This window comes from Trachemys scripta, chromosome 1, assembly GCF_013100865.1.
Source record: "Trachemys scripta elegans isolate TJP31775 chromosome 1, CAS_Tse_1.0, whole genome shotgun sequence".
In the NCBI taxonomy this organism is placed as follows: Eukaryota; Metazoa; Chordata; order Testudines; family Emydidae; genus Trachemys; species Trachemys scripta.
Window position 1 is genome coordinate 313,650,169 of NC_048298.1, and position 19,076 is coordinate 313,669,244.

Consider the following 19,076-nt stretch of genomic DNA (forward strand, 5'->3'; position numbering starts at 1 on the left):
AAACACACCCAAAGTCTCTCCCCCTCTCAGCTAGCTGTCAGGGAAGCATTCATTCAGTACATTTAGACCCTTACATGAGTAATCGCTATCCAGGAACATTCACATGAGCAGCTTTTGTTCATATGAATGTCTGTTCTTCATACAAATGCCCACATTCACATGTGTGTCCAAGATGGTCCTCTTTTCATTATTCACTGCTTGTTATTCACAATTTGTTACTTTTTATTCCGTTTTTAAAGTCTCAGTCAACCAATTAGGAAGCCGAAATGATGCCGTGTGACAGCAGACCAGTATCACATGACAAGGAATGGGTAGTTAAAATGAAGGGTTTGCAAGCAAGCCATAGCCTGGCTCATGTTAATTCCACCTATTTGGGTCGTATTTGTGAATAGCGAAGATATTTGTAGTAATCAGAATTTGTTCACACAAAATTCTCAAACGCACACACAAAGAGGGTTAAATTCATCAGGCAATTTACTTAAAGTGGATGATTTGTCCAGCTGTAATCTCTTTGATATCAGACTGTTTTATTAAGATGTATCTGTGTTTGAATTTTATGGAATCTTTATCAAATGAGAAGCCATTTTTCAGAAACTTGAAAATTTCTGTGCACTAGAAACAACATTTCAGACTGCTTTTTCAAATTTTGCACTGGGTTAGTTGGTGTTCATTGTTGCTGCATGGAATTGGGCCTGTTTTCTTGATTGGATGAGTCTACCCTAGGCAGTCCGCAGGACAAATAGTTAAAGCTATTTTAATTCATTTCCTCAAATGAAGTGGCTGCATTTAGTGTGTTCTCTCTCAGACGGCCAGCAACAACGGTTGTCGGTGGTGGTGGGGTGATTCATTTCCCTCCTGGCTGCAGTATGGTGGGGAGAGTAGATTATCTCCATCCCTTGGGATTGTAGGCAAGCAGTGGTCCTGCTTAGCATTCCTCAAAGACTTTGCAGGGAAGCACAGTCCTTGCTCCAAAGAAGATACAGAAGAAGGCAATAGTCCACCTTCCTGGCAGGAAGACACCATTATATAGGGTAGAGGGAGACTATGTGTAGAGAGAGCTGTGAGACCTGGTGGGTTCCCCATAGGTTCCAATAAAAATTAAGATTGTCCCTATTCTTGTGGACACCTCAGTCATCTGCAGGGTCTTTGGAAACTGGCTGCATAATGGTAGGATGGGTCTGTCTCTCCAGGTGGGCAGCCAGAGTTTCTGGTCATTCAAAGCCTGTGTGATTTCATCCCATGCCCAGTAAGTAGTAACAGCACTAAAGCAATAGGAACCTGCTCTCATATAGGCCACCACCTCCTCTGACAGAGTGAAAAGACCTAGCTACTTCTTCCATCCTTAGGCCTGCCAAGACCTTGATTCTTCAGCTTGGCTCTCTGTGTGATAAGTCTTTATAAGTGGACTCTCTATGTCATTATCTAAATAATTGATGAAGATATTGCACCAGGTCTCACAGCTCTCTCTGCACATAGTCTCCCTCTACCTTATATAATGGTGTCTTCCTGCCATTGCCTTCTTCTGTATCTTCTTTGGAGCAAGCTGGGAAGGGTTGCAAGTGCTTTGGAGGATAGGATTAAAATTCCAAATGATCTGGACAAACTGGATAAATGATCTGAACTAAATAGGATGAAATTCAATAAGGACAAATGCCAAGTACTCCACTAAGAAAGAAGCAAGCAGTTGCACACATACAAAATGGGAAATGACTGCCTAGGAAGCAGGGAAGTGGTCGCCTAAGGCGCTGCGATTTGGGGGGCGGCGACCGCAGCGGTTTTTCGGCAGCGGGGCGGCATTTTGGGGCGGGACCTTCCACTGCCTCTGTGGAAGGGCGGCATTTTGGGGTGGGATCTTCCGCCGCCTAGGGTGGTGGAAAAGCTGGCAGCTTCCTGCTAGGAAGGAGTACTGCAGAAAGGGATCTGGGCATCATAGACTCATAGACTCATAGACTTTAAGGTCAGAAGGGACCATTATGATCATCTGGTCTGACCCCCTGCATGCTGCAGGCCATAAAATCGTCCCTACCCCTTCCCTGGACTCTGCTGTTGAAGTCCCCAATCCTGTTTTAGGTGACTTCAATCGGCAGAAACCCTCCTGCTAGAGATCCCTGCCCCATGCTGCGGAGGAAGGCGAAAAACCTCCAGAGGCTCAGCCAATCTGCCCTGGAGGAAAATTCCTTCCCGACCCCAAATATGGCGATCAGTAAGACCCCGAGCATATAGGCAAGAGTCTCCAGCCTGACCCCTATCAGCCATTATACAATTTACCTACCATTTCTTGGTTTTCCTTGACTACTATGTTTTACCATTAAACCATTCCCTCCATAAATTTATCTAACTTAATCTTAAAACCAGACAGGTCCGTCGCCCCCACCGTTTCCCTCGGAAGGCCGTTCCAATATTTCACCCCTCTGACGGTCAGAAACCTTCGTCTAATTTCAAGCCTGAACCTCCCCACAGCCAGTTTATATCCATTCGTTCTCGTATCCACATTAGTACTAAGCTGGAATAATTCTTCTCCCTCCCTCGTATTAATCCCTCTAATATAGTTAAAGATAGCAATCATATCCCCCCTCAGCCTTCGCTTTGTCAGACTAAACAACCCAAGCTCCTCTAGTCTCTTTTCATACGACAGGTTTTCCATTCCTCTGATCATCCTAGTGGCCCTTCTCTGCACCCGTTCCAGTTTAAGTTCATCTTTTTTAAACATGGGAGACCAGAACTGCACACAGTACTCCAAATGAGGTCTCACCAGCGCCTTGTACAATGGAAGCAGGACCTCCTTATCCCTACTAGATATACCTCGCCTAATGCATCCCAAGACAGCATTGGCTTTTTTCACCGCCACGTCGCATTGTCGACTCATAGTCATCCTGCGGTCTACCAGGACCCCTAGGTCCTTCTCCTCTTCCGTTACTTCTAACCAATGCGTCCCCATCTTGTAACTAAAATTTTTATTAGTCATCCCCAAATGCATCACCTTACACTTTTTACTATTAAATTTCATCCTATTCCTGATACTCCAATTCACAAGCTCATTCAAGTCTCCCTGCAGGATATCCCTATCCTCCTCCGAATTTACAACGCCTCCCACCTTTGTATCATCCGCAAACTTTATCAGCCCACTCCTGCAATCGGTCCCGAGGTCAGTTATAAATAAATTAAATAAAATGGGTCCCAAAACCGAACCTTGAGGCACTCCACTAGTAACCTCCCTCCAACCCGACAGTTCACCCTTTAATACGACCCGCTGCATTCTCCCCATTAACCAATTCCTTATCCACCTCTGGATTTTCATATCGATCCCCATGTTTTTCAGTTTAACCAATAATTCCTCATGGGGTACAGTATCAAACGCTTTACTGAAATCCAGGTATATTAGGTCCACCGCATTTCCCTTATCTAATAAATCCGTTACTTTCTCAAAGAAGGAGATCAGATTCGTTTGGCACGATCTGCCCTTTGTAAAACCATGTTGTAATTTATCGCAATTGCCACTAACCTCCAGGTCCTCAACTAGTTTCTCTTTCAGAATTTTCTCTAACACCTTGCACACTACAGATGTTAAACTAACAGGCCTGTAGTTACCTGGATCACTTTTTTTCCCTTTCTTGAAAATAGGAACCACATTAGCTATTCTCCAGTCTAATGGGACCACCCCCGAGTTTACAGATTCATTAAATATTATCGCTAATGGGCCTGCTATTTCCCGCGCCAATTCCTTCAATATTCTCGGATGAAAATCGTCCGGTCCTCCCGACTTAGCCCCATTAAGGCATTCAAGTTTTGTTTCTACCTCGGATACGGTAATCCCCCATCCTGAATGCCCCTCTGTAGTGGTGCTAGTATCCCTAATACCTTCAATGGCCTCATTAAACACCGATGCAAAATATTCATTGAGATATTGCGCCATGCCTAGATTGTCTTTAATCTCCTCTCCGGCAATAGTCTTCAGCGGTCCCACTTCTTCTTTCTTTGCTTTCTTCCTATTTATGTGGCTGTAAAACCTCTTACTATTGCTTTTAATTCCCCTCGCTAGGTCCAACTCTACACGGCCTTTGGCCTTTCTCACTCTATCTCTACATTCTCTGACTTCGCTAAGGTAAGTTTCTTTACTAATCCCTCCCCTCTTCCACTCTTTGTACGCTTTCTGTTTCTTCCTAATCGCCCCTTTGAGTCGGTCGCTCATCCAGCTTGGTCTAAATCTCCTGCTTTGTAATCTTTTTCCCTTTTTTGGAATGCAGGCCTCCGACAGCTCATGCATCTTTAACTTGAAGTAATCCCAGGCTTCTTCTGCCTTTAGATCCATTAATATGTTTGCCCAATCCACTTCCCTTACCAGTCCCCGTAATTTGTTAAAATTGGCCTTTTTAAAATTATAAACCCTAGTCTTTGACTTAATTCTGTTACTCCTCCCATGTATTTTAAACCGAATTAGCTCATGATCACTGGAGCCCAAATTGTCCCCCACTACCACTTCCTCAACGAGGTCCTCACTACTTACCAGAATCAAATCTAAAATGGCCTCCCCCCCTCGTCGGTTCAGCTACCACTTGATGAAGGAATTGATCAGCAAGCACATCTAGGAACATCTGAGCCCTATTATTACTACTAGCGTTTGTGCCCCAATCTATATCTGGGAAGTTAAAGTCCCCCATAATTACACAGTTTCTATTAGTAATTACTTCTCTAAACACATTAAATAGTTCCTTATCCATATCCTGGGTCGATCCCGGCGGTCTATAGCACACTCCAAGCACTATCCCCGGAGAGGCTCTAGTAGTCCTATTACCCAGTGTGAGTATTGCCCAGACGGACTCTGTGTTATCTAATCCATCAACTATTATTTCTTTACAGCTTATTTCACTATTGACATACAATGCCACCCCCCCACCTTTACCTTTATTCCGGTCTTTCCTAAACAGCGCATACCCCTCCATACCTGTGTTCCAGTCGTGACTGCCATTCCACCACGTTTCCGTTATTCCTACGATATCTGGTTTCAGCTCTTGGACCAAGAGCTCCAATTCCTCCATTTTATTACCTAGGCTTCTGGCATTGGTGTATAAACACCCTAATGTATGTCGTTTAGCCTGTCTCCCATTCGTAGCACTATAAGTTGCGGGCCTCCTTGCGTCCGTCCCCCCTGTCCTTCCTATGTCCAATCTCATCTCCCTGGCTATGTCTCCTCTCATTTTACTCACCTTTTCCTTACTGGAATCTGGCGTGGAGATTAACTGTGCATCTCCCAACCTTCTCCCCAAACTTCCTAGTTTAAAGCTCTTTTGATAAGATGAGCCAGCCTCCCTCCCAGAAGTCTATTTCCTTCCCTACTCAGGTGAAGCCCATCCCGCGAGAACAGGTGTCTGTCCCCGAAAGCCTCCCAGTGGCCATACATCCCAAAGCCCTCCTTATAGCACCACTCTCTTAGCCAACTATTTATTCTCACAATCCTATCAGCCCTTTGCTGCCCTTCCCTCGGAACGGGCAGAATCCCACTAAAGATAATCTGAGCCTCTATCTCCTTGAGCGTCTTCCCCAGCCTGGCATAATCTCCCTTGATTCTCTCTAACGAGAACCTAGCCGTGTCATTCGTTCCTACATGAAGGATTATCAAGGGGTTCTTACCTGCTCCTTTTAGGATCCTTTTCAACCGCAGGTCCACATCGCGTATCTTTGCCCCCGGTAGACAGCACACACTTCTGTTCTCCGGGTCATAGTGGGTTATAAGCTAACTATGAGTCAACAGTGTAACACTGTTGCAAAAAAAGCAAACATCATTCTGGGACGTGTTATGCGTGTTGTAAGCAAGAGATGAGAAGTAATTCTGCTCTACTCTGTGTTGATTAGGCCTCAATTGGAGTCCAGTTCAGGGTGCTAGATTTCAGGAAAAAGAAATTCCACAGAAGAGCAATAAAAATGATTAAAGGTCTAGAAAACATGACCTATGAAGGAAGATTGAAAAAAATGGGTTTGTTTAGTCTGGAGAACAGAAGACTGAGAGTGGACATGATAACAATTTTCAAGTGCATAAAAGGTTGTTACGAGGGAGAAGAATTGTTCTCCTTAACCTTTGAGGATAGGACAAGAAGCAATTGGCTTAGATGGCAGCAAGGGATGTTTAAATTGGACATTAGGAAAGACTTGCTAACTGTCAGGGTGGTTAAGCACCCTGGGATAAATTACCTAGGGAGGTTGTGGAATCTCCATCATTGGAGATTTTTAAGAACAGGTTAGACAAACACCTGTCAGGGAGGGTCTAGATAATACTTAGTCCTGCCATGAGTGCAAGGGACTGGATTAGATGATCTCTTGAGATTCCTTCCAGTCCCACAATTCTATGATTCTATGATTTGTAATTTATTGTATACACAGATGCACACCATGTCCAGTGGGGATAGGAAAGACCAAAAGCATATGCCCACTCTAGTTCCACTTTTGGAAATGGTAAAGGGATTCCTCAAAGACTTTGGAGGGAAGCACAGTCCTTGCTCCAAGGAAGATACAGAAGAAGGCAATAGTCCACCTTCATGGCAGGAAGACACCGTTATATAGTGATCTATTATGGCTCCTGCCCTCCTTTCTTCACCCTTTTATCCTCCACCCTAGGATCTAGCTAACACAGAGAGGCAAAGTGCCAAATTCTACTTCTGGATAGTATTTCAAATATCTGTAGTTAAGAAATCACAAAATTTCCAGCTAGCCCTGGGATTTTGATTATCTGCAGAAAATTTTGGTACTGTTGAAATTTAATTAAAAGCAACATTTGAGACCTCAGATAACCATATAAGTTGGACTGGAGAAATATGTTGCACTAGTGGTGATCCATAATACTGGAAGGATGGTCCAGCAGTTAGGACATTAGCCTGAAGACTCAGGAGACCTGGGTTTAATTCCTAGCTCTGCTACAGACCTTGGGCAAGTCACTTAGCCTCTCTGTGCTTCAGTTCCCTGTCTATAAAATTAGGATAATAGCACTTCTCTACCTCAGAGGGGTGCTGTGAGGATGAATATATTAAGGACTGTGAGGTGCTCAGTCACTCTAGTGATGAATATAAGTAACTAAGCTAGGTCACTGAAAGTCCCTTCTGTAGAAGTGGGCACTGCTTCCTGAGAGCCTGCCACTGATGCTGTAGGGATTTCTGCTTTTTCACTTCTGTATTATACAAATATATGTTTTAAACTCTGTACATCTCCCATCTGGAGCAGGAGGGTGGCTCCTGGTCTCCTCCCCCCGAAGACACATGCATCAGGCAATGCAGTTGATTGTAATGGTGCTACTGGTATAGGCCAGTAGCAGATTACTTATCTCTCCCTGTCTATCCCCAGAGTAATGGGGAAGTAAAGAGGGGCCTGTGCCTCAGAGCAGGGGTTTTCAAACTGTGGGTCGCGACTCAGTACTGGGTCGCAGAATGGAAGGGACTAGGTCATGGTGGTCCAAACCCCTGCCCCAGCTCTGAGTCCCCGCAAACCTGAAGTCCCCTCCTGCACCCCAAACTCCACATCCCTGGCCCCACCCCAGAGCCTGCACCCCCAGCCCAGAGCCCTGACCCCTCCTGCACCCCAATCCCTTGCCCAGATCCCCCTCCCACAGCCTGAACCCCTCATTCTCGGTCCGACCCCGCAGCCCTCACCCCTGTACCCCAACCCTCTGCCCCAGGCCTGATCCCCTCCCACACCCCAAACCCCTCAGCCCCAGATCCATTGGGTTGCAGGCATCAACAATTTTCTTCAACTGAGTCGCTAGAAAAGAAGTTTGAAAACCACTGCCTCAGAGGGACGATTTGAGTCACAATGTCTCCTGGATACCCTGGGCATGGTTCCTGTGCCATTACTTAGAAATGTGTGAACTGTTCTCTGACAACCTGCAGAACTCACCTCTGTGGCTGTCAGTTTGACCTGGCTTGCATATCTGGGCCTTCACAGTCATACCGATTCTCAGTTCATCACATCTGATATGCAGAACCATAAAATCATTATCTGTAAGCTTCAGTCTGCAGAGCATAGCAACTGGACTTGTTCATTAGCCTACCTCACCCTTCTGAGAGCCTTGGACAAGAGCCAGGCACATTCTGGTCTGTAATTTTTTAGTTACTAACATGCTCAGTTGCCAATCCTAGGGACTGAAGTTTACAGATAAGAATATTATGGTCCCATGTGTCAAATGCCATTGAATGAGATACAGCATTTCAAGCATTGTGGAGAGACAGGAAGAAAGTGAGGTCAAAGTCCTACCCTCCCTCATAAAGTCCTATGGTATGGCCCATGGATTAGCAATCAAACTGGGAAAAGATTATGATATGGATACTCATACCTTCCCCAGGACCTATTGTGGCAACACCCATTAATAGATATGCTTGGTCCTTGCAGAGGGGATATAATTATTTATAGTGGGGTGCTAATCATGATGTGCCAGAGTTAACGTTGCACAACTATTTCCATTTTAGTCCTGTCATTAGTTGCTTGCATCTTTCTGAAACATTCACTTTTGGAAGCTGACATTTCCCATAGTTGGTTTGTGCACAAACATGGTTTGGGAAGGAGAGGGTCGGAGTGGAAATTTGATCTGAAAAACAAGTTTGGCATTTTTGAATGTGAGGCCTCAAGTTCATAGATTCATAGATTCTAGGACTGGCAGGGACCTCGAGAGGTCATCGAGTCCAGTCCCCTGCCCTCGTGGCAGGACCAAATACTGTCTAGACCATCCCTGATAGACATTTATCTAACCTACTCTTAAATATCTCCAGAGATGGAGATTCCACAATCTCCCTAGGCAATTTATTCCAGTGTTTAACCACCCTGACAGTTAGGAACTTTTTCCTAATGTCCAACCTAAACCTCCCTTGCTGTAGTTTAAGTTCAAATGCTCCGTTCTTGAATGAACCCAAAGCTCTGTTGTTCTCGCCCATCTTTTATAGTAGTTAGTTCTCATGCAAGTCTATGGGTCTTGCTGTGTCATATTTGCATTGTTTATCACAGATCTGGTTGTATACATAACCATCTTTTATCTTCTTATCTGGAATTTTGTTCTTGTTTTTGGGCGGATACCTTTGTACTTTAGGGTTGTTAATGTGCACTCTTTGGCCCTTGGGACAAGATAATACTGGCATCTTTGTTTCTTCACTTCCCCTTTGGTGATCATCACATCCGTTGTTGGCGTCTCTTCTTATTTACTCACACACTTGCATTCTCACTCATACAAAGAATGGCTAAACAATTTTCTAATGAGCAATTAAAGAGAACAGCAAAGTGAACAGTTAAACAATCTTTTAACAAGCAGCTTAGACTTGGAGCAAAAATAAAATGATTTTAAAGCAAAACAATTTCATATTACAATTTTAGCTTATAAAACAAGACAACTACTGACAACAAATTGGAACAATTTACTAGATTAAGACAACATTTGCTAACATGTTTTTTCTCACACAGCTACCTTTTAGCACCTCTGAAAAATCAGACTACTTTTATGCAGATGCCTAGATACGACTTTTGGTGCTGAACTCAAGTTTGAAAATGTTGGACTAATTTAGGATGGAAAGGGGGAAAAATGGGATGGAAAGGAATAGGAAGATATCCTGGACATCCTCTGACAATATTGCAAAATCAGGGGGTTTCAGACGAGGTCACCTGTAGTGTGTCATACTTCTCCTAAAAGTAGCATTGTGTATGTTTTGTGGAAAATCAGAGGATGTTATAAACTGTGAGTCATGTCACTGTTGATTTTACAGAGCACCCAAGTGATATATATACTGGGACACTGAGGAGACATGCATAGAAAAGATAGAGACTGAGAGATTTTGTTAAACTAGTGACAGGAAAAAGAAGCGATCTTGAAAATGAAGAGTCTTTCATTCCAGATCTTACTTTGTGTAGCATTTTCTTATGCTTTACCATTAGTTCAAGAAACAGAGAAGAAAAATGAAGAAGACATGCAATTTGCTGAGGTAATGACTGTAGACAGTATATATGCATAAAGCTGATAGGAAGAATTAGTCTTTTATCATATTAAGATCACAGCAATAACTATATAACTATTAAGATTATTCTATACATTTTAAAAGAAACATGAATGTCATAAAATGTGGGTATTTTTTTCCCGTCAGAAATATCTGGAAAAGTACTATAAACTTAAAACAGAGGCAGAACCTATCTTTAAAATGAAGAACAGCAAACCCATAACTGACAAAATCCAAGAAATGCAGAAATTCTTTGGGCTGAAAGTGACTGGGGAACTGGATTCCAATACTCTGAAGGTGATGAAGCAGCCCAGGTGTGGAATACCCGATGTCGGTCAGTTCAGCACCTTTCCACTGTCTCCTAGATGGACAAAAACAGATCTGAAATATAGGTAATATTTCAATGTGTTTCCTTGAGTGCCTCAGGGAATTACAGAAATAATTAGCTTTATATGTTTATTATTATTTATTCTTATCATTATGGTAGCACCTAGGAGCCTGAATCAGGATCAAAGCCCTATTGTTGTAGGCACTAAAGAAACACAGAGGTAGACATATATTGTGTGTCAAGGAGCATATTGTCTAAAAAGACAAGACATACAAATATAATATACAGACAACAAGGAAGCAAAATGTTTAACTTTAAGTACATGTCCTGTTAGTTGCATTTTTAATTGCTTACATTTATTTCCTTATTATTCATTTAAAGGATTTTGAACTATACACCAGACATGGAACCAGCTGATGTAGATGAAGCGATTGAGAAGGCTTGGAACGTCTGGAGCAGCGTGACCCCACTGAAATTCACCAGAGTTTATGAAGGCAACGCAGATATAATGATCTCCTTTGTGGCTGGATGTAAGAGAATCCCCATGTGTCAAGGATAAGTATTGACTCCTTTACTTACAGTCCTGATTAAGAAGAATCATACTTTTATGTATCCTTTTCTAGTTCATGGTGACTTCTTTTCCTTTGATGGACCGGGTAAAACTCTCGCTCATGCCTTTGCACCGGGCGAAGGTATTGGTGGAGATGCCCACTTTGATGAGGATGAATACTGGACAAAAGATTTGAAAGGTAGGTATTCCTTACTATTTCATTAGCATTCTCTGTGTACAGTGTTTGATTTTAAGAGCTATTAGCTCATTTTTACACTGGAAAGAGATGGGGACACAAAAGTAATGCAGCTTAGTAATAACTACTTATAAAGGGTCTGAACATGCTGTACTTCTCAGCAGAATTCGCCTTGAAATCAGTGGTTCAGATTCTGAGCTCAGTGACACCCATGACAATCCATAGTAATTCCACTGAAGTCAATGCAATGACTACAACTGTGGCTCCCGTGGAGTGACTGGAATTACCATGGATGTGGACTGGTTTGACTGAGTTAGTGTCGGCATAGAATTGTGCCCTCAGGGTGAGATTCTTAGCAGTTGTAAAATATTGAACTCACCACTTTGAAAACAAAATAAAATAATAAAGTGATGATAACTTTTAATAACCTTGTGCAGGGAAAACAATGTGTGTTCAGTGGATGAGTGTATTTGTGGTGCATGTTGGGTGCTTCTGTCTAGTGTGCTTTATTGTGGGTTATATTATGGGATCACAAGCTATGGGGCTCAATGCAGGAATTATGGAGTGAAATTCAATGGCCTGTGTTATTCAGAAAGTCAGTCAAGACAATCATAATAGCCATTCCTGGCCTCTGAATTCATCAATATTAACAAAACCTTGATTATACGTAAGGAGGGATATTTCTGCAGTATGAACAGATGCTTTAATTTTGGCTGGTCTCATATTTGTTTCTTTGAAGGAATAAAAATGTAATAACCTCTACATAGTCAAAAACTAATTATTTTCACAGTCTTTTTTCAAGACTAAACATGCCCAGCTTTTTTTAACCCTTCCTCATGGGTCATGCTTTGTAAACCTGTTACCGTTTTGGTTTCTCTGCTCTGGATGCTTTTTGATTTGTCCAAACCTTTGTTAAAGTGTGGCACCCAAAACTGGACACTACTCCAGCTGATGCCTCACAAGAAGCACAATTCCCTCTTGTGTCTTACATATGACACTCCTGTTAATACACCTTAGAATCATATTAGCGTTTTTTGCAACTACATCACATTGGTTGCTGATGTTCCGTTTGTGATCCACTATAAACCCAGGTGGTTCAGATCCTGAGTCCCACTGTGACCTGGATCCAAGCCCTGTCATTTTGCAAGGTGGACACAGCTCAAGCTGCAGACCAGAGTCAGAAGGTGTGTGTAGTCCATATGGATGTGCTAATATGTCCGTGAGGCCTGGGTCCAGCAATTGTGAGGTTTACAATGCAATATGGATACTTAAGCATGGGCTTGGAAACATTGTGTTCACAATCCCAGGTCACACAAAGCCAGGTTTACAATGCAGTGTTGACATACCCTTTGTTTCCCTTTTTAAACTACTATGTTCACCCTTCTCCTCCTCCTCTCCGCTCACCCGTCCTTTCCTATTGTTTTATGGGGACATTTATTTAATCTACGTGCATTCTACGCTTTTTATATTTTTAGGACACAACCTGTTTCTTGTTGCTGCTCATGAGTTTGGCCACTCATTGGGTCTTGATCATTCAAATGACTTTGGCTCCTTGATGTATCCAATTTATACGCCGAAGGATACCAGAAACTACAGGCTCCCTCAGGACGATGTTGATGGCATTCAGAGCCTATATGGTAAGGAGGAAGCATCACTTTTTTTTAAAGTCTCTCTCATACAGGTTACAAACAATCTGATGAGAATGTGTAACCAAGAGCCATACCGTGGCCTACCTGTGTGGGGTGTGAAGGGGGTAAGGCGCCTCCGTCCTTAGAGCAGTGTACAGGGGCTGGCTGTAATTGCAGTCCTTGCTCGTACCTTTACACAGGGACTGTGTTCCCTCTTGTGTCCTCTTGGGTGCTAATCATAGCCAAAGGGATGAGAAGCAGGTAAGGCCATGGCTCACTCTAAGTCCATCTGCACGAGCTAGCTCAGCTGGCTAACTCTGAGGAGGAGCATATAGTGCGACCCCTTCGTGCATATTAGTCACCCCCTGCCTCCCCTGCAGAGGTAAGTGCTTCCTGGGCATCACTAATCCAAAAGGTTTAAATATGTTTCTGTATGAAACTTTGTGACAGTCTTGTGCCAGCTCCTAAGCAGATGTGAATTGGCACAGCTCCATTAATATCAAGGAGGAGTTCAGAGAGGCAGTGGTGAGGGCACTAGGCTAGGACTCCAGAAACCCAGGTTCAATTCCTTGCTCTGCCATAGAGCTTCTGTGTCACTAATCCTCTCAGTTCCCTCATCCGTAAAATGGGGATAATAGCATTGTCCTACCTCACAAGGGTGTTGTGTGGATAAATACATTAAAGATTGTGACGCGTTCAGATAATATGGCAGTGGTGGCCACATAATTACCTAGATAGAATGGGGGAAAACACTGTTTCAAACCAATGGAGAATTTGGCCCAGTACTGCTGTTCTCCAAGAGCTGTAATAGCAATACTAACTGACCTTCCAATTCTGCTTTTAACCTCTTCCCTAAGGACCCCCAGCCTCTACTGAGCCACCAGTTTCCACACCACCCACAGAAACACCCACAGAAACATCAACCACAGGCATCTCTGACCCTCACGTGACTTTTGATGCCATCACCACCCTCCGTGGGGAAATAATATTCTTTAAAGACAGGTAAATTATTTCTGTTTTGTCAACATCAAGTTTTGCTTAGTCTACACTTGTAATGGCAATGCTTTGACAATTAGTTCAAGAGGGGGGATTTCCTTCCAAATGTATAGTCAACACAACCTCATAAATTTCTACTTGCCCTTGTAACCTGGGCAAAGTAACTGGGCTTTCTGACAGCTGAGTAAATATTAGTATTTTAAATCATCCTTAGTCATCCTGTGCATGGTCTGTTACATTTCCATGGCAATTGTGCAATCAGAGCATTGTACTTTGGCCTACAGCCATATCACATGAAGCATTGTTCTTGACAGACTGGTGTCAGGCTGCGGATGGCAGATCTAAAGGGAAAACTATGGGGCTATCGAAAGTGTTGTTGGTGATTCAGTAGGTGGCATTCTTAGCCTCCAGACAGCATTGAATCAAGGCTCCAGCTGCAGTGCTTGGCGACACTCTGCTGTTAGAGGCGCCATCTTTTCAATGAGATCTGATACTTAACCCTTTAACGGGTCATTTAAAGATCCCAATGCACTTCTTGCAAGATGGAATAAAAGTGGCATCCCCAGGGTTTTGGCCAAATACCAACTCAGGGAATGACATTCTGCCTGCATAAATACTTCGTGAAGATTCAACGGAAGAAATTATTCTAAATGTCCCTCCTAAAAAGTGCAGTTTAGTGTTGCTGTGCATTGTCAAAGAGCTGATACATTGCACCGAAGAGATGGCTGCATTTACATGGTGGGCAAAAGGATTCCTCCTGACACAGCGTTACAGATAGGTTTCAGCTCTTCCCTGTGCCTTACTGGGGACCAAAGGAATGGGAGGGAAAGGGTGAGGTAAAAGGGCAGGGTGGAAGAACCACAGTGCAAAGAAATAGGACAGGATTTCTCTGTAGCGCTGAAGAGGGCACTAGGAAATGGGCATTGCATCTCCAAGGGGACATGATCTGTGGGTTGGGAGCATGTCCCACCACCTGCAACTAAGGAACAAATGTACAGCTCATGTAGTAGGAATTTTTATTACATTTTCCTGTTGACGATCTCGTGAATTAATGATAAAATATGATTATATGAACAAGCAACTTGTCTTTTCAATCAGGTACATCTGGCGCAAGAGTCCTTATTTCCCAGGTATTGAGCATGATTTAATTTCTTCCTTCTGGCCAACGCTACCTTCTGGCTTTGAAGCTGCTTATGAAATTGACAAAAAGGATCAAGTGTTTCTTTTTAAAGGTATTTCTATTGAATTCCTAGACATTCTTCTTACATGTGAAAATGAAGAAGCAATTATTATTATTTATAATAACCACCACCACCTAGCACTTACATAACTTTTCACTTCAAAGTGCAGTTTCACAGTCATTAACTAATTAAACCTCACAACAGTCCTGTGAAATAAGATATTATGCCTATTTCATAACTGAAAGGAAAACTGAGAGTGAAGTTAAATGATGTGCTTAAGGCAGGTGAGAGGATCAGTTATATATCTGAGCTAAAGTGTTTAAAATGGAGTGCTTACATTTAGTCAGCTAAATTCATATTTAGGCACCTAACTAAGTGGCCTGATTTCCAGAGGTGCTGAACAATCCTAGCTCCCATGGGGGGGAAATGTTTTTTTTAACTACTCTAATGAATTTATAAAGCAAAAAATCCAAGTGTCCTGAAACCTTAAACATTCCAGCTGCCTTGCGAGAAAGGAGTGTCTTCAAATTCAATGCTATCAATGGAATACACCCCTCAGGGAACAGAAAAGTTTCCTTGGGGAAGCTCCACGACTGTAATTAAATACTGCTTAAGCTCATCAGAAGTACCTATCAAGCTTTCCTATCTTGTTTTTCTTGACAGGCAACCAATACTGGGTTGTCAGTGGATACTCTGTACATCCAGGTTTTCCTAGGAACATCCACACCCTGGGCTTTCCAAGATACGTTAAGACAATTGATGCTGCTGTTTATGATGAGAATACAAAAAAAACGTACTTCTTTGTAGGTGACAAGTATTGGAGGTAAGATTAAATTCTCCCAGCAAATAATCCATGCATCTTATTTAAAGCCTTATTAAGCCTTTACATTTGGAATTCTGACAAATCTGTGGCTCCCTTGAGTAGGATTTCATGACTGGTATATTGCACACCCCATTATTAAGCTGAATTTCAATGACAACAAAGATAGAGCTCAGATCTTCCTTTTCTTTAAAACACTCGAGTTAAAGAACATTTTCCATTCGCTGCTAGTACAGTAAAAGCTTTTTTATCGGGCATGTCGGGAGAACGGGGGGTGCCGGTAAGTGAAAAAGTCCGGTTAACTAAGAGGGAAGGAGTTTGGGTGTTGGAGGGGGTATGGGCAGCTCTCTACAAGCAGCAACCTATCCCTGCTGTCCCTAGGGGGAGGCACAGCTAGGCCCCCTCCTGAACTCACACTCCCTCCCAGAGCACATGCCCCTCCCCTCTCCTGCACGCCGAACCCCTCGTGGCTGTTCCTCCACCTAGGAGAAGAGGGATATGTCTCCGCTTCCAGGGAAGCACGCGGAGCCAGGTATGCAGCCTGTTGGCCCGTGCCAACTGGACTATAAACTGGACTTCCGGTGAAGATTAGAAATGTCAGTTTATAGATCTTTCCGCCTGGTACAAGGCCAAATAATACAGCCTTTACTGTAGTATGTTCCTATAACATAGGTGAACATATCCAATTCTACCCAGCAGAAGGTAGGGTACACCAACACAGTGGCCAGTTCATTATAGTATAATAGTGTAATTTGGACAGGGACTGGCTTTGTGTTACAGGTTTGTACAGAGCTTAGCACATCCATTTAAATCTGTTTTTCTTGCCTTTCTCTCACTTGGGTCTTATGCGTATGCTTAGCTTCACTCAGGTGACTAGTCCCATTGACAACTCATAAGCACAAAGCAAGTCAGGTACAGAAATGTCTTTGCAGGCTATCAATAGGAAAAACAAACTATTTAGTCAGAATAGCTACAGACAACTGTGCATAGATTAGTAAAGGTGAAAGTATTCGTATAGTAAGGATTTATACAATTCAATGAGTTTACAGTAGCTCATGGTTAGTGAGTTTTAGCTAAGGGCAGGACTTACTTGTTGTAAAGGTCAGTTGGAGTCAATATTAAATATCACATGCTTATGTATTATTTTCATTTCATTTCTTCATTCAGTTATGATGAAGTCACCGAATCCATGGAAAAGGGTTATCCAAGACGCATATCAGTTGACTTTCCAAGAATTGGCAATAAGGTAGATGCTGCTTTTCAGGAAAAAGGTAAATAGAAAAAAATACTTTGATAGGTGAATATAATGGAAAATATGCATTTCCATAGATTCATTACAGACATTAGTAAGGGTGTTTCTTTATGTGTACACATTTTAAGTTGCAGCATTGTTTGTGGAAAGAGAATGAATATACATTTGTACAAAGTAATTATTCATTTTGTTTTTATTTCTAGGAAATTTCTATTTTTTCCATGGCTCAAAGCAGTATGAGATAGACACCAAGTCCAAGAAAGTTATTCGTGAAATGCAGAGAAATAGTTGGTTTGACTACAAATAAGAGCAGACACACAAGGCAAAAGAAACAGAATCCAATTTTGTATGCACTAGAGATGGCTTTTCATCGATGTTTTGTTTCTAATCAGTGTTATTTATCTTTTACTTTATGTCTGAGTCACATAAGAGCTGTGATCCCTGATAAATATTATTTTAAATAACAGAGAAATGTTAAATGTAATATATAGTTTTAACTTATCTTAGTATTGTATTTAGGCTATTTATTAATGTGTCACTCAGCAATAAAGCTATTTTATGTTTGTGTATATAACAGTCTTGGGTTCTTTTGGTCCAGACTCCTTGTCTTTCTGGTCAGCAGCACTAGAGAAGGGGCCAGTGAATTTAATTTAATTGCCCTGCAGGCTGAACTCCCAGCTCAGCCTTTCAGACAATATGATGACTTTAAGAAACTGCACTAGCTGTAAAGGAGAGGCAGAGCGGGAGGCAGAAGTAAGTGGGCAGCTCCAGGGTAGAAGCAAGGGGAAAGACATTAGAAGAAGAAAATAGAAGCACAGAACTAGACCTTAACTCTCTGCATCATAAGAGTTGATAGTTCTAAGACAGCTATGACCATCTAGGACCTTGACAGTCAGCGTTATGCTGGACACTGTGATCATGTGGAAGTTCACTGTGCTCTGGTATGTTTACTCCTAAAGCACATCTCGACTATGTGAGTTATTTTGCACAGGGCCTATGACACACAGTTGAGTAGTTCTGATTCCATCCAGTAGAGGGCAGTCACACCCCCTATTCATTACAATATTATTCTAAACAACTGATTCTATCATCACGCACTACCTGAACTGTTATAATTTCTTTGTGTCTTTTGTAATGAAGTAGAAGGGACTGACATAACCCTAGATAAAGGTATTGCAAAAGATGGGGGTGTCGGATGGCAAAAGTGGGAGATTTGGTGGCTCAGGGGAGTGACAGTGGGATATATCCTTCAGTTCTCTAATCTGAATGCAGCTCAGGTCAATCTGAGCTATGAGGGAAAACTGAAAAAACTGGGTTTGTTTAGTCTGGAAAAGAAAAGACTGAGAGGGAACAGTTTTCTAGTACATAAAAGGTTGTCACAAGGAGGAGGGACATAAATTGTTCTCATTAACCTTTGTGTATAGGATAAGAAGCAATGGGCTTAAATTACAGCAAGGGCAGTTTAGACTGGACATTAGGACAAACCTCCTAACTGTCAGGTTAGTTAGGCACTGGAATAAATTGCCTAGGGAGGCTGTGGAATCTCCGTCATTGGAGATTTTTAAGAACAGGTTGGACAAACATCTGTCGGGGATTGTCTAGATAAGACTTAGTCCTGCTGTGAGTGCAGGGGACTGGACTAGATGACCTCTCAAGGTCCCTTCCAGTCCTATGATTCTAGGATTCTATTGTTGGTGACTGGAACTGGATATAGCTATGATAGCACCAGGCGGAAATTGGTCATAGATAGAGCACTGAGCACTTACCCAAATCAGGTGATGTCTTAAATTGAGTACCCAAAATCCAAGGCACCCACAATCACCAGTCACATTTGAAAATCTTGTCTATGTAGTGTGCACCCAACCCTGCTCTCACTGATGACAAAAGTTATGTGCAATCCTAATGACTGCATTCAGAGTAGTATCAGGCCCTGAATAAACACGCACTGTGAGAATGTGTGGTGGGCGTGTGGTATAGACCACCCAATCAGAAGGATGATGTAGATGAGGCTTTCTTCAGACAACTAACTGAAGTTTCCAGATCACAGGCCCTGGTACTAATGGGGACTTCAATCACCCTGACATTTGCTGGGAGAGCAATACAGCAATGCACAGACAATCCAGGAAGTTTTTGGAGAGTGTTGGGGACAACTTCCTGGGCAACTACTGG

The 19,076-nt window shown here is 42.6% G+C and overlaps 1 protein-coding gene across 1 annotated transcript; it reads left to right on the forward strand.

Moving 5' to 3' along the window:
- The first annotated feature begins 9,789 nt into the window (after positions 1–9,789).
- LOC117871171 (stromelysin-1-like) lies at positions 9,790–17,468 on the forward strand. Its single transcript, XM_034758877.1, has 10 exons — positions 9,790–9,944; positions 10,104–10,348; positions 10,666–10,814; positions 10,908–11,033; positions 12,506–12,667; positions 13,516–13,660; positions 14,753–14,886; positions 15,499–15,658; positions 16,823–16,926; positions 17,111–17,468. Exons 1-10 carry the CDS (start codon positions 9,837–9,839, stop codon positions 17,212–17,214), a joined length of 1,437 nt encoding a protein of 478 aa, XP_034614768.1. The 5' UTR covers positions 9,790–9,836; the 3' UTR covers positions 17,215–17,468.
- The last annotated feature ends 1,608 nt before the right edge of the window (positions 17,469–19,076 follow it).